The sequence below is a fragment of the Hippocampus comes genome, unplaced genomic scaffold (genome assembly GCF_001891065.2).
Source record: "Hippocampus comes isolate QL1 unplaced genomic scaffold, H_comes_QL1_v1.1 scaffold443, whole genome shotgun sequence".
Lineage (NCBI taxonomy): Eukaryota > Metazoa > Chordata > Actinopteri > Syngnathiformes > Syngnathidae > Hippocampus > Hippocampus comes.
The window spans coordinates 243,009-258,139 of NW_017805111.1; the positions used below are offsets into that span (position 1 = coordinate 243,009).

Here is a 15,131-nt window from a genome sequence, read left to right on the forward strand (position 1 = left end):
TGTGTGTGTGTGTGTGTGTGTGTGTGTGTGTGTGTGTGTGTGTGTGTGTGTGTGTGTGTGTGTGTGTGTACGTGTAAATATATCTAACTCTAGGAACATCTTTGTATCCTTTTTTTAGATTTTAAGGGAATTTTGTCATTTCAAGATGGCCATCTTCTAAGGAGTCACTGTGCCAGGAGTGCCAATTCAAGAGGCGCCCCAAATAGTTTTGATTTGAAGGACTACAACAATTATTCCACATGTAAGGAGGGCTCTTTCCCAACAGGGAATGCCAAGACATCCGAGGAGCACGAAAAGGGGCTCAGTGTGGGACTAATCTGGCCCTACTGGCTTACACACACAAAGATTTCTGTGCACTCACAATACACACTTTGAGTCTGTGTTTCTTTGTTTCCACAACACTGCGTGCCCTCCTCGCCAAAGGAACCAAATGGGAATCGTGAATTAAAGCACTTGCCTTCAGGCGCAGTGGACCACGAGAGCTTCTGTGGCTTTTTGTCATTCTGGAAGATCTCATTTTAATGAAAGGCAGATACTTGAGCAAAGAACAGTCCTTGTCCTTGCTGTCTTTGCGACCGCGCTTCGAAAACGATGAGGTCCAACACTTCTTCATGAACTCAGACATCTATGGTAAATGTCTTGAACTAGCGGGATAGATTTTTAGAATGCACCCGTCGGATCTGATTTGAGTGTCAAAACCATCAGACCAAAATGGTTGGTTGCTCGTCAAGAAAAAACAGTCAGCTCAACTCTGTGCTGGGTTTGTTGGAATGAAAAATATACAGATTAATTATTCTTGCTCATAAAGAAAGTACATCCCAAAGGGCCCCCGTGACGCACAAGAACACAAAACAGGAACTCCCTGACACGAAAGACCCATTGAGCACTTATCCAACATGACTTCAGAGTTATGGCGATGCTGTGCGGGAGACATTTGAAATGGCCTTGAAGAGGAAGTCATAAGACAGGCGTTTTTAATGAGCCCTGACTTAAAATTACGATGACTCTTTGACTACCGAAGAATGAGAGGTCGGTATTCCTGCAGACAATTAAATGGTTCTTTAGTCAAGATTCACTCGGTTTCTCATGAGAAAAAAGCTGTAGCCTCAGTATTTCATGGTTACTTTTTATGTACAAAATTGCTTAAATATTCCCTTAACAACACATGATGAGCTTGTGGCCCAAAAGCACAAAGGAACTCTTATTTGGTCAGACTTACATTAACAGATTATGGTGTTTGTGGTTTCTGCCACTCAGGAATTAAAATTTGTTTTACTGGCATGCAACTTTCAAATGAAACGTAATTATGTGGTCAGAATACAGAAGGTGATATTTATAGGGAAAGGCACAAAAAAGACATACCGGTTTAGGCTGAGGGAGGAAGTTGTTGACCCTGGAGATGCTCCAAACACCCTCGAGGTACTGTTGCGCTTGGATGGTGACGGAGCTCAGGGATCCAGTGAATTGACCTCCTGCTACTGTCACCTGGACACTGGTCTTGGGACCTGACGGGACCGAGGGGTTCTGGGACCAGCGCGGCTCCCGAGGCTGCTCTCCCAAAGGCAGGCTTGAGTGTGGGGCAGTTTGGCCTTTGGACACTTGGTTTGCATGGATGCTGGAGGATGACGCGGCAAATCTCGAGGGCCGTGGGAGCAAGGAAGACGCGGGCAGGGCCGGCATGTCGGGGCCGAGGGCGAGGACGGTTGCATTGAGAGTCTGCAGAGCCTCCTGCTTCAGTTGATGGAGAGGCGTGAAGCACACCTGACAGCAGGTGACGGCACCTTCCTTGCGCCCAGATGTGTGGAGCTGCTCCAACAGAAAAGCTGCATAGCCCGTGTCCTGTAGCATGAAGAAAACACGCATAATAGGTTTGCCTTCACCCTTTGCATGAAACATCCAAGTGCAAACATGCTGTTTGTGTTTTCCGTGAGTATCAGTGGCCCGCTTGCTGTTCTGTTACCATGTTTGTTCAGACCGAGCCATTCTGTCTGCATGCAAGCAGGCTGTTGATCAGCCATGTGTGAATTTCATTGTGTATTCTGAGGAGCCAATCAAAGCCAAAATAATCCAAAAACATATGAGATGACAAAGCGAGGCTCCAGTGGATTTGTACAACATCCCACTGAGAAGCCTCATTAAAATCCGAGGGGTATTTTAATATATTTTGCAATGCTTGAAACTGAGAGTGGTTCATGTTTCTCCAGCTTTTGGAAGCAGTGTCCAGTGAAGTTTTGCCCTTTTATTTCAGTAGCAGGAGGGTTCCCTAGGGTGTTCCTCTCTGCTTGGGAGGAATGCTGAGGGAAAACAACAGTTGAAGTGAATCTGGCACCCAAAGCTATACAATTTACATATGATAAGTGTCTCTGCGTGAAAACAGATGAGAAGCCAGCAAATGTGAAAATAAGCACCTCCAAAAGCTGGAGGCACACTAAGCTGAAAGCCAACTATTCAAATTCGACCAGAGACTAGAACATCCATTTTAATACAAACAAACACACTACAATAGGCACACACACAAACACACACTCAGTGTCTCTTAAGAGGCATAAAGGGGCATCAAGCTCTAGCTCAGTGGAGTCATGGCCTAAGACAGAAGCCCACAGCCCAAACATAAATGTTTATGAGGCCTTTGCTCTCTGGACCCTCGGAGGTGATCAGGAGGAGTGAGGAGGAAACAATAATCCAGTACCCTAATGCAATGCCACTTAATACATCAAACCCAGAAGACACCTAATTCATTGGACCCAAAGGGCACTACAGTATCGTGAGCAGCAAAAGACATCTAAAAATATGAGCACAAACTCGGAACTAAGATTATTAATTGAGGCAGTCCAGCAATGACTGTGATTGTGACTGAACGGCATGCTGGCATGATGTTGCTGGTTGATGATTTTCTACTGGCTTTACGCTTCAGCAGGTGAGAGTAGATTCCAAGCACAACCAAGACACATAAATTCTGACTGCAAATGACAAACTAGGCATGTGGCCAGCTCAATTACAAATTTAATATAATATGGAATCAAGTGAAATCCTACTGTCGATATTCATGCCCAGTACAAGTGGCGCATGGCGTGGTCTTACCGTGCGAAAGCAGACTACAGCAAGCGTTGTTTTTTTTTCCACAGACAAACTTAGCTTGATGCAGTTAGGAACGGGCAGTTTGTGCCGTTGTGGGCTTCAACACAGCCAACTTGCTTCAAAGCCAATGGAAGCGGTTCCTCTCATTACCATTAAAAACAGTGCATAAGAGATGTGCGGTCCTTGACATGGCAGAAGCAGAAACTGATTTGCTGGAATCCATGCAGAACGTCGAAGCACCCAAGTACATTTGCAAGGAATGGTGAGCAGGCATCAACGGGCGGATGTAAAGTTGGCCAGGTTGATCACCGTTTTGAAGAGCGTATTTGAAAACTACGTTCCACCCACCACCCCCATGGCTGGTAATCATGTAATGCATTCAATAAATAGATTTCTACAATGAATCAAAAGTTACACTGCACGCATGCTGTTGTCATTTTTATGACTGAAATATGATGACATCCACCACACATGCCCGAGTGAGCTCACGATCTGTCTGCCTGACCACAATCACATTCACCCACATGTGATCGCCAAACCACCAAAATGCTTGGACGTGGTTCCAACGGGTGTAAAGTTTAGCCTACTTTCAATCACCAAATTGTCATGGGCGCCAGAAGCGTGTCAAAGGATAAGCCCATGGTACCGCAAAATGCATTGCATGCCGCAGAGTCGTCTACCAAATTCCCAAAAACGCTAAACAAGGCTTGAACCAGGACGAAAAGCGCATCTGCGCTGTCTTCAAACGTAGAGCCTTATATTTAGATTCGATTTTAGATTTAGGCTCGAGAGAAAGTCCTTGATAAAAGCTAAAGAAAACTGCACTACTGTACATTGCTTTCCCAGGCAGAACATTGAAGCCCTGTCAGAACCAGTTAACTCTGTCCATCCATTCACTCTCCTTTACCCTTCGGCAAACCTGTTACCCACCTCAGGGCAACGGTAGATGGAAGAAATCAATTCCCCTGCCGTTCTCCATGGATTGTTAAGTGTTGATTTAGGAGAGCTAATAAAAAAGGCACACAAAGCTGAGCCCATCTGCTATTCAGTGAGGTTTTGGGAGGTTAGAGAGCAGGCTTCTCCTGTAAAACTGTCCGCAAGCTTTATGCCTAGCAGAGTGAACAGAGGGTCAGGGCCACAAGTACGTGAGGATGATGGTGCTGATGATGTGAGAATGATAAAACTGAAGGACGCGCTGTCCATCTGCATAATAGGCAGTGAGGTCCACAGTCTTTGCATATGAGACTATAAACTTAAGGAGAATGCCGGACTGGCCCAACGGCAAGGCTGTTTTGTTAACTACCCGTGTGATGCATTATTGACAGGTGTATACGAGTATGAAGAGGATGACGTCTTTGGAGAAGAACGTAATGCGAGGCACCAGTGCAATCCGAGCGTTCAACGCATTCCTGTTGACGAGGAGGCGTGGCGCTACGTCCTGAATCTGAATCGCAAACCATTGTTCTGTACAAGTGGGGGATGGTATCGGTTTTCAAGCCAGGCTCACTTGCACGGGTGCAGATAAGAGGAAAGACAGAGGAAAGGCGGGCAGAGGAGGTAGGCCAGGGTTGTGGCCATTTGCCTGGAGGCTTGTGGGCGGTTATGTTGGTTTACTGCCTGTCAGCATTGATCTTTATTAAACTCTGGGGACAAATGTAGTCAGATGCCGTGGCCTTATTATGGAAAGGAGGTTGGTCGAACGCTGTGGGGGAAAGGCAAACCTGCCTCTGTGAAATAAGCACTGCACAGCCCTGAGAGACCCAAGTTTGTCACTGTCTTTGATGCAAACAGGGGCAGAGCATATAACTGGATGGGTCTGCAGGGTTGATGTGGTGTCATTATACGCATTGCATTCCCACAGGCTGATGGAAACAAGCTCAGCCTTTTATGAATGTTAGGACAAGCGAATAGACTTCATAAAAATCACATCAATTACTCCACCGAATAAGTGCATCTTTTCTTGAAGCAGAAATAAAGTGGAAATGTGTCGATTCATTTCAAATGGTCTGATGTGGGGTTGACTTCGCTCACAAGAAGGTCACAACGATTTCCCTCACTCGTTGAAGGGCACGCTTCATTGAGGCTAAAACCGCTCTGTGAAAAAATATTCCAGTTGAGGCCATTTCCCTCCACTGCCCATCGTGGCAGCCAAAGAAATGAGGACAAATTGTGCCAATATGCATCGCTAACATATACAAAAAATGGAACTGAAATAGCACACCTTAAAGATGTTCGAAGTCCTGCCTGGTGCATGATTCATTTTCTCAGTCCACATATAGCTTCAGCCAGAATTAGTAAACAAGTCTATATGCAGTACCACCTCTCTGATTCAGCAAAACTATAGTAAATTGAAAAACAGACTACTTTGTCTATTAAAAGATGACTTTAACTCAGTCTTTACAGTACATTTCCAGGTTCATTTAAATGATGACCGTATTTTTCGGATTATACGTCGTAACATATATAAGTCGCCCTGGAGTATAAGTCGCATTTTTGGGGGAAATTTAGTTGATAAAATCCAACACCAAAAACATACATGTCATCTTGAAAGGCAATTTAAAATAAAAATAAAATAGAGAACAACAGGCTGAATAAGTGTACGGTATACTAACGTTACATGACTGACATGCCTGGTAATGTCAGTAACGACACAACATATTAAGAGTTATTCAGATAACTCTAGCATAAAGAACATGCTAACAAGTTTCCCAAACTATCAGTTTTACTCCAAATCGCTAAATCCAATGAAATCTTCATCCTCGGTATCACTTTTAAACAACTCCCCCTATTCGGGAGGTAGACGATGCGCCGCTTCCTCTTCTTCGTCGCTTACGTCAGATTCATCGTCAATTTATCAACACAGGACGAGAGCGCCCTCTTGTGGTTTAATGTGAAAATAACGTGAAATAACTAATCATGTGTTAATAATTTCACACATAAGTCGCTCCAGAATATAAGCCGCACCCCTGGCCAAACTATGAAAAAAACTGTGACTTATAGTCCGGAAAATACGGTATTTGTATGACCGAGACTCTCCTTATCAAAGTTTATATTCACACCAGCACAATGACTGAGCGTATAATTAACATCAAGACCCCACAGTGCTCCCATCTTGTTTTGGTGTTTTCTGATCCCCCAAAAGGACAAGACTTGAGCCATCTTTGTTTACTCGGCCTTAGACTTTGTTGACCCTCAACACACACCGAGTCCATAAGACTCAAAAGGAATTGACCCCCAATAAATCTGCAGGGGCCCCAGTCCAGGTCCTTGGCTGAGGATGAGAGGATCCAGCTGATCGGCGTTCCCACAGGTAGCTTGGCTCCCCTGAACAGCCAAATGGGAGAAGGGCGATCACAGCTGCCAATCAAGCCCCAAGTGGCCACAAAGCATTCGGGCAGATTACATCCCCAGGATAAAAGAAACACATCCAGCGGTGTAATCCCTCTCTGCTCCCACCCCCTTTTGCCCTCCTCAACTCACCGCAGCGCCTCTCTGACCTGCTCTCCAAAACAGACGACTCTGCTCAGAATCCCCTCCAGGAAAGCGGCGGGCTGGAAGGCCCGCAAGGACTGACTTTGATTAGATATCAGGTGAAGCTTTTAGTGGCACAGCAGTTCTGTGGGATACACACCATTAAATTTAACCACTGCCTGCTTGGAGCCACGCAACACAATGACTCAGGATGTCACACTCGTGTGCTACTCTGCCAACTGTGGGAACGCCTTCAGTGGAACACAAAGCTGCGCGGCTCTGCAAATCACTTCAAACACATGTTGGCGTCTCACTTAGTACTGGATAAGATAACACATATCTGTTATAAAACGGACTAAACAACAGCACGGGATTCATGATGAACACACTTCTCATCCATTTGCGCACTTGCTGTAAATTATTATTAATTAAAAGCATGGAAAATGCCATTTAACATATGCATTTGCTTATATGCGACGCTGATTTTGTAACTTGCTGTGCCTATGTAGGATATTCCGTCAAGGATCAAGGAAAAAAAAAATCTAAATTACGAAGAAACTTTCAAACTTTTCTTGCGCAGTTTCCGCCTTCACAAAGTGTCATAGATGTCAGTGAGATAGCATCAAATGTTGACGAGGCATCACTTCAACTGCAACATTCAGCTTACGTCTATGTTATCTCTGTCGGAGCATGTGTGACAGATCAGGTTGCAGAATAGTGAGTGCCTTCAAAGCCTTCTCTGCTAGACCAAACACTCTCAGAAGCACGGACCGATATTCACAGCTTACTTTTTTTTTTTTTTTTAATCAAATCAGTTTTTAGCTTTAATGTGTTGTCATGTAATTGTTACTTGCCCAACACCTTCAGAATCCTGAGTGCTGATATTGACCACACAAACAAATCTCAGTTTTTTTCTTTTCTTTTTTTTTTTTTTGGCACATTAAAGATTAATGAACAGGGGAGGACAATGCAGAACAATATTTCCAAAACTAATTTTCAAGGTGCACTTTTTGAAGACAAACGGAACTATATGAGGCTTGGTCAACCAACATCGTTGCTCGCTGACTTGTCTCAACGCGGAAATTGATTTTTTGGGGCACTTTCAGAGCAGCATACATGAAGTGAACAGTTACAATGACAGGTCGGAGAAAAGAAAGGAGGCCTGAATCAGGAAATGTATCTAGTTTTTTATATTTATCGATATCTAATGTGAACTGCTTTGGAATACGAAAACCTCTGGGTGGTATACAAAATCTATGGTTCGGTTCGGTTCTTGTTTTTGTGCTCACTGTTTTCAGTCCAGTTCTCGTTTTTGTGTTCAGGGTTTTCAATTCTGTTCGGTGTGTGTTGACTCTCAATCGATTGTCTTCACAGCATTATTTTAAATTCGTAATGTAATTACTATTGTATTATTATTTCAATTACTATTGTTATTTTTCTTATCTATGGGAGTTGCATATAGTGGCAGGAAACATAACAAATGACTTCTCTTCACTTGCCATTCATACAACAGAATAAGTCACGGTTCCCTACAAATATATCAGCTCTGTGGTCAACTATGCAAGCCTAAATTTCACACTGCGTAAGAGACTGAGTAAGTGACTAAACGAAGACAAGATCATTACTTCAGTATTCATTTTTGTGATTTTTGTCTCGTGGTTTACCATGAAGGGCGGGACGGTCAACTGGTGAGCAAATCTGCCCAACAGTCCAGCGGTGCAAGGGTCAAACCCAGCTCAGGCACCAATATTACAAAAAATAATTTTCAAGGTGCACTTTTTGAAGAAAAACGGAACTATATGAGGCTTGGTCAACCAACATCGTTGCTCGCTGACTTGTCTCAACGCGGAAATTGATTTTTTGGGGCGCTTTCAGAGCAGCATACATGAAGTGAACAGTTACAATGACAGGTCGGAGAAAAGAAAGGAGGCCTGAATCAGGAAATGTATCTAGTTTTTTATATTTATCGATATCTAATGTGAACTGCTTTGGAAAACGAAAACCTCTGGGACTGGCAACCCGTTCAGGGTGTCTCCCGCCTACTGCCCAAAGACAGTTGGGATAGGCTCCAGCAAGACCCTTGTGAGGATAAGCCGATTAGAAAATGGCGGGATGGATGGATTGTTTACCATGATGTTTTTTCTTACGCAAAATACTAAGATGTATCATAATTCATATTTGATATGGACAGAGTAATGACTATGTGTATACAGTATTACTCTCGACCTGATAAATCAATAAAAATAAATGAGAAATATGTGTGAATGAGCTCAGCTCATGCATGAAGTACATTCACTTCATCTTGTCATTCACGGGACTTGAACACACACACACACACACACACACACACACTATCAGCTCTGTGGTCAACTATACAAGTCTAAATTTCACACTGCGTAAGAGACCGAGTAAGTGATTAAACTAAGACAAGATCATTATTTCAGGATTCATTTTTGTGATTTTTGTCTAGTGGTTTACCATGAAGGGCGGGACGGTCAACTGGTGAGCACATCTGCCTCCCAGTGCAGCGGTGCAAGGTTCAATTCCGGCTCCGGCCTTCCTGGGTGGAGTTTGCACGTTCTCCCCATGTCTGTCTGTGTGCTTTTTCCTCCGGGTACTCCCGTTTCCTCCCACATTCCAAAAACATGCGTGGCAGGTTAATGGATCACTCTAAATTGTGCGTGGGTGTGACTGTGAGCGTGGATGGTTGTTCGTCTCTGTGTGCCCTGCGATTGACTGGCAACCCGTTCAGGGTGTCTCCCGCCTACTGCCCAAAGACAGTTGGGATAGGCTCCAGCAAGACCCTTGTGAGGATAAGCCGATTAGAAAATGGCGGGATGGATGGATTGTTTACCATGATGTTTTTTCTTACGCAAAATACTAAGATGTATCACAATTCATATTTGATATGGACAGAGTCATGACTATGTGTATACAGTATTACTCTCGACCTGATAAATCAATAAAAATAAATGAGAAATATGTGTGAATGAGCTCAGCTCATGCATGAAGTACATTCACTTCATCTTGTCATTCACGGGACTTGAACACACACACACACACACACACACACACACACAATTGTCATCTTTTTTTACTCTATACAGCACTACACTGGATTTCAACTGAAAGGAGCCAGATGTGCTTTAAGTTCATTTTTAATTTGAAGGGATTTTCGCTCCACCCAAATCCGCTCCACAGAAATATAATTGGCTGCCGTGTCATTGGAAGGATATGCCGTACCGTCATGACTGTCGTAACAATGGACACAACCGTAACCATGGATGCCACCATCCTGGGTGAGCGCTCATGAGGTGGGGAAGAGTTGCCTGAAAGTACTGACGGAATAACATGTATCGAACCAATATGGTTGAACCGATCAGTTTTAACGGTTATCAAAAACAGGTCCACCCTTACTATATTATATTGTATCGTAGCGATAAGGAGTTGTTTGGAGTTGATATATCAGAAGAAAAATGTAACACTTGCTTTTGTAATAATGGTTTTATCCTGTCTCTGCTGTCCACCGCAACACAGCGGCGTCTTCAACACACAAAATTGTGTAGCTTTTGAGTTGCAGAATAAAAACACCGTAACCACGGATGCCACCATCCTGGGTTAGCGCTCATGAGTTGGGGAAGAGTTACCTGAACGTACTGACGGAATAACATGTATCGAACCAATATGGTTGAACCGATCAGTTTTAACGGTTATCAAAAACAGGTCCACCCTTACTATATTATATTGTATCGTAGCGATAAGGAGTTGTTTGGAGTTGATATATCAGAAGATAAATGTAACACTTGCTTTTGTAATAATGGTTTTAATCCCGTCTCTGCTGTCCACCGCATCACAGCGGCATCTTCAACAGACAAAATTGTGTAGCTTTTGAGTTGCAGAATAAAAAAATAAAGCTCTTGATTGCAATCAGGACTTCATATGACCATGTGGCCAACACATCCATCAGCAGGGGGGAGGTGTGTGTGGGGGGGGGGGTTGCTTGTAGCTGATTTTACTGTAAAACTGTCATTCCATGAAAAAAAAAATTGACAGGACGAATCCTTCGTGCATGAGAGTGTATTGTCCCCCGTTGTGGCTGTCTTTCTACACCGCACCCATCCATCACTCCAGCCTTTCGCCACTTGGCCAGTTAATTACGCTTTCCTGTTCACTCACGCACATAAAGAAAACAAGCCCCTTCCACATTGTTTGGACAGACTTCCATTCTCCCTCACGTCCCCTTGTCCGACCTCTCTCGGCAGGGCTGAGGCAAGATTTACTGTCTCTTTCATCGACTTTAAAAAGGGTAATAGTACTGAGAGGACTCGCCACTTAAATGACATCTGCTTCGGCGTGCAATTCACTGATGACTTGCAAAAACTACCCCAAATTAAATTGTTTGCATGAGTTAAAAAAAGTACACAGTATTAATATTGACAATGCCATTCTCACACACTGCATTGTGTTTGTATTTTTGCCTCTGTGACGTCTCTCACGGTGCGTTAGTCTCCCCTACCAGAGTGAGCTGTGAAAACAAATCAAGATGGGAAAATATAGCTAATGAAAGATGCAACAGGCAAGCTGGAGAAACAGACACCGGCGGCCCTTATTTTCGCGCCCAGCGCAATTCTAGTGTGCATGGGTGGAGTTTCCTTTCCTTTGGTATTTTCACAGACGGGCACGGTTGAAAATAGGCATTTGCAGCGATGTGGTAGTCAACACAGCCGACTTGATTCCCGGCCAATCGAAGTGCTTCCTCTCATTCCCTTTAAATTCAGCTGAGGTGAGGTGCGCCACCAGCAGAATATGGCAGAAGCGTAATCGACTTGCTCATTTAAGTCAATGCAGGAGATGCAAAGTGTGTTCTAAGGAATTGCAAGACTTCCACTTGCGGATGATGTAAAGTTGGCCACTGTGAAGTGCGATTGCTATTGCATATGCTATTGTGCATCTGTGTGTGGTTCACCCCAAGAACCCCCCCCCCCACACACACACACACACACACGCAAACACACACACACACATGCGCCAGCTGTGCCACGGTCAGGAGTGTGCTTTCAGAAATAAAGATGTATTAATTAAATAATAATAAGAATAATAATAACAATGCATTCATTGAATTCATTTCAACAACGATTGTGAGGTTCGATGCACACTGCATTTTTGAATGAAATACGATGACATCCACCACACATACTAATGGAGAGCAGAATCATTCTGCCTGCACTACTTCTTCAGGTAGAAGTGAGGACAAACAGGGAGATGGGAGGCCTGCTAAAATGGGCAACATAATTGAAAACATCTTTGCAAAAACACAGCAGCCATTCATCTGACTCCTTTTTCACATCAACAATCAAATAGAAGCTATATTTTCCATGGAAGTGGAAAATCCTCGGAGGCAGTTTCCAAGGTAAACCAAGATTCTGTATTCTAAACCTTCCACCGAAGCTTGTCAAAAGTCCTACTTGAACAGACGAGCCCACTTTAAAACACTCAACAGCAAAGTACAAAAACCAAACTCAAGAGTTTCTTCTAAACCGGCGCTTGAAGACCCCTTTCTAGTGATGACAGCCACCTGCCTCTCCTCTGTCTCAACTGTCATACCAGAGAGAGAGAGAGCGAGAAAGAGAACGAGAGATGGAGTTTCTTTTGGAGTGGAGTTGTTCTGACTGAGAGGCAGATCACTCACACTTTTCTACAGCTTACTCAGAGAGAAAACAAACTGCCACTAATGCAATGAATCTCCACTGCAGGCTCCCTCAGCCATGTCTAGGCGTAACATTTAAGACAAACACATTCCTAAAGAAGTCGTGCATGCGATTAATCATTTCAGAGTATGCAAACGTTCTCCGTTATGCTGCAAATATATGTACTGCCTCCCTAGCGACATTCTTCACGTCTTGATAGAATAAGTCTGCTGAGACATGAACAACGTAATTAAGAATTTGTCAGTTTGAGACGAACGTTTCAAGCTGCTGAGAAACATAAATTTGAATCTTTCAATTGTGGGGAGTGCTTATTGTTCTCATTTGACATTTCACCCAACGCAGGCATAAAAGACACACCGCATAGCCGCAGTCATGACAACAGAGTAGAAAAAAAGTGATGACAAGGTGAAATGTTGAGTATCCTTCAATAACTATTCACTCTAGCGGGAATGCTGGCAAGCAGCCATGTAGAAAAGTGTTCCAAAATGTCTGTTACTGACGCAGACTCCCCAATTTCATAAAATAGAACGATTGACTCTGTAGATTGACTTTGTAGATATTGTGAAGGGAAGATATATAATGAGTCATAATGAGCAAGTGGTTACTGTCAAACTGGCAGATTATAATTTGGAACCCTGCACTTACTTGCGATAAGTGGTTGAGTTCTTAACCTTCCAACAAGCGTTTCAGTTCATCTGGGTACAGTATGAATTTTCTTGCATTTCCAACGTTAAAGTCTCCCAAAATCTTCAACCTAAACGTTCCACTTCGTTGAGCTGCCACATTGCATTCTACCGTGTCATGACTGCTCATTGTCAAACTACATGTAGACCTGCGTGCAAAGTATGATGTCCAAGAGATGACAAAAGATGACACTAAGATGTAGAAAATACTTTACACTACATAAATACAAGCGTAACTCACAGAAGAGCCACCGAGGAACAGAAAAGGAAAAATTAAACCATTGCTGGAAGCAAGAAACAGGGAAGGCCAGAATTGTAACCTCAATTGTAATCCACTATTATGATAAATTTGGTACCGCTGACATGAAATCATTTGGAATGAGGCAAAAAAAAAGAGGTTTACTCGGCTGGCTCTATGCCAAGGTGAGCTGCGCAAGCATGTCTCTAGCAGTCATTATCTCACAGAGTGACATGCTTTGTATGCGACAAAGCCGCTTGCCTGTCCACCAGGACAATGGAACAGCAGAGTTTGCATAGGCAAAATTAATCTGGTGCAAGGTACCGGGAATATTAATTCATCATGAAAGATGCCCATGTCGGAGATTACCGTGTCATTGATTTCTTAGTGAACGCAATTTTCGCTAATAATAGATATTTAGGCTCTGGTCCAAGGCTTTCAGCCGGGGGGCGGGGCAGCGTAATGCAAACTGTTGTCTGTTTTTAAAAATGACACCCCTGTGAGACTAGAAGAGATAGAAAAAAAACACATTGAGATAATGCTAACTAGATTTTCTTTCTTGCTTATTGAGATCGTCTAGACACATTCAATGGCAACTTGAGATAAGGAAGTGGGTGGAACTATCATGGTGGAGAATAGCGGGCACTAATCCACTTAGCGAATCAGAAATTGTCTTTCAGCATCAAAACGCATGGCTTATCAATCTTTTTCCACATGCATGTTTCTGTCTTACAGGAACAATAGCATCCTGCCAACACATTTCGATTCCAAATGTTTCACCAAGGTTAACCAAACCGTTTCTCTCATGTCGGGGACACCAACGTGGTTGAAAACATTCCAGCTGCTCTATAATAGCTTGAATCGCAAACCAAGAGACGCACAAGTGGACAAATAACCCCGAGGAGTCATGGTTTCTACTTTGAAAGAGCAATCAAGACCAGCTGACATTTTCTGGGTAGATGACCATGTTTACATAAACTATGATCAAAATAGAGCGGTAAATCTTGAGTCATAACTCCACCTTTGTTGTTTTCTTTTCAGTGCTATGACATCATGTGAGATTGAATCACACGCCACGTGTTGTGCGTGCGCAGACACACACACACACACACACACACACACACACACACACACACACACACACACACACGTTTATGTAAAGCAAGCTTGGGGATGCACAAGCATGCCTCCGTCCGTGCTTCTTGCTCGATTGTCAGACTGAGAAGTCAAAGGGTAACTAATTGTGCGACTCATAGAGGTCAGCATCAGAGTGGCCTCCCGCCTGAGCACTGGAACATCACCTGAAGAACTGCCAATTGCCAAGAAAAGACAAATGAACCCTCTCCTCCCAGTCGAGGGCACACGTCATATCGGAAGCTTCTCGTTTTGTGCTCAAGTTGATGTTTACATGTCCGTTATTGCTTTTCCTCATTCCCGACATGTTGCCTCTAAGTCAGTGTACACACAATTCCGCATATATTGTTGGGAAAATACAAACACTCAGGCCAATCAGATAATAGCATTCATGTGCAAGTAGCTTGCTCTTTTTTGAGTCTTCATAAAATAGCTAAAAGTAGCTCTGTTGTCTGACTCCTGGAATTCCACAACTCTTGAGTTGAACAGAGTGAACTGTGACTCAGGGCAGAGAGGGAGCCGGTTATCTTTTTTTTTTTACCTGTCAATAATTAGCCAACTCCCTAATGAGCTATTTGCGCGCCGCCTCATCCCGTGCCTTCTCATTTAGCCACATAAAGCAGGCCTTTGGCCTTTTACCTGCTCCGCCATCAGCAGTTAAAACTGCTTGAGCTGCAACGCTAGCAGACTTTGAGTCCGGAATGTGCCCACAATCAGTTCCGTGTGTGTTTAATAAATAATAATAATAATAATACATTTATGATAATGTCAGAGATTTTCTCGGACAAAGTTAAAGAAATGACTCGGCACACAGGAAAA

At 43.4% G+C, this 15,131-nt stretch overlaps 1 protein-coding gene across 3 annotated transcripts in view; it reads right to left on the reverse strand.

Annotated features, from left to right (window-relative positions):
- The window catches only part of kif26ab (kinesin family member 26Ab), a 77,711-nt gene that overhangs the window by 43,960 nt on the left and 18,620 nt on the right, over positions 1–15,131 (reverse strand). For 2 of the 3 annotated variants that reach the window (XM_019865439.1, XM_019865440.1), the window contains exon 3: positions 1,363–1,839. In XM_019865439.1, the coding sequence (XP_019720998.1) occupies positions 1,363–1,839 (477 nt within the window). Of the gene's footprint in view, positions 1–1,362; positions 1,840–6,558; positions 6,717–15,131 lie in introns of those variants that run through there. The other variant, XM_019865441.1, reaches the window with a different exon arrangement.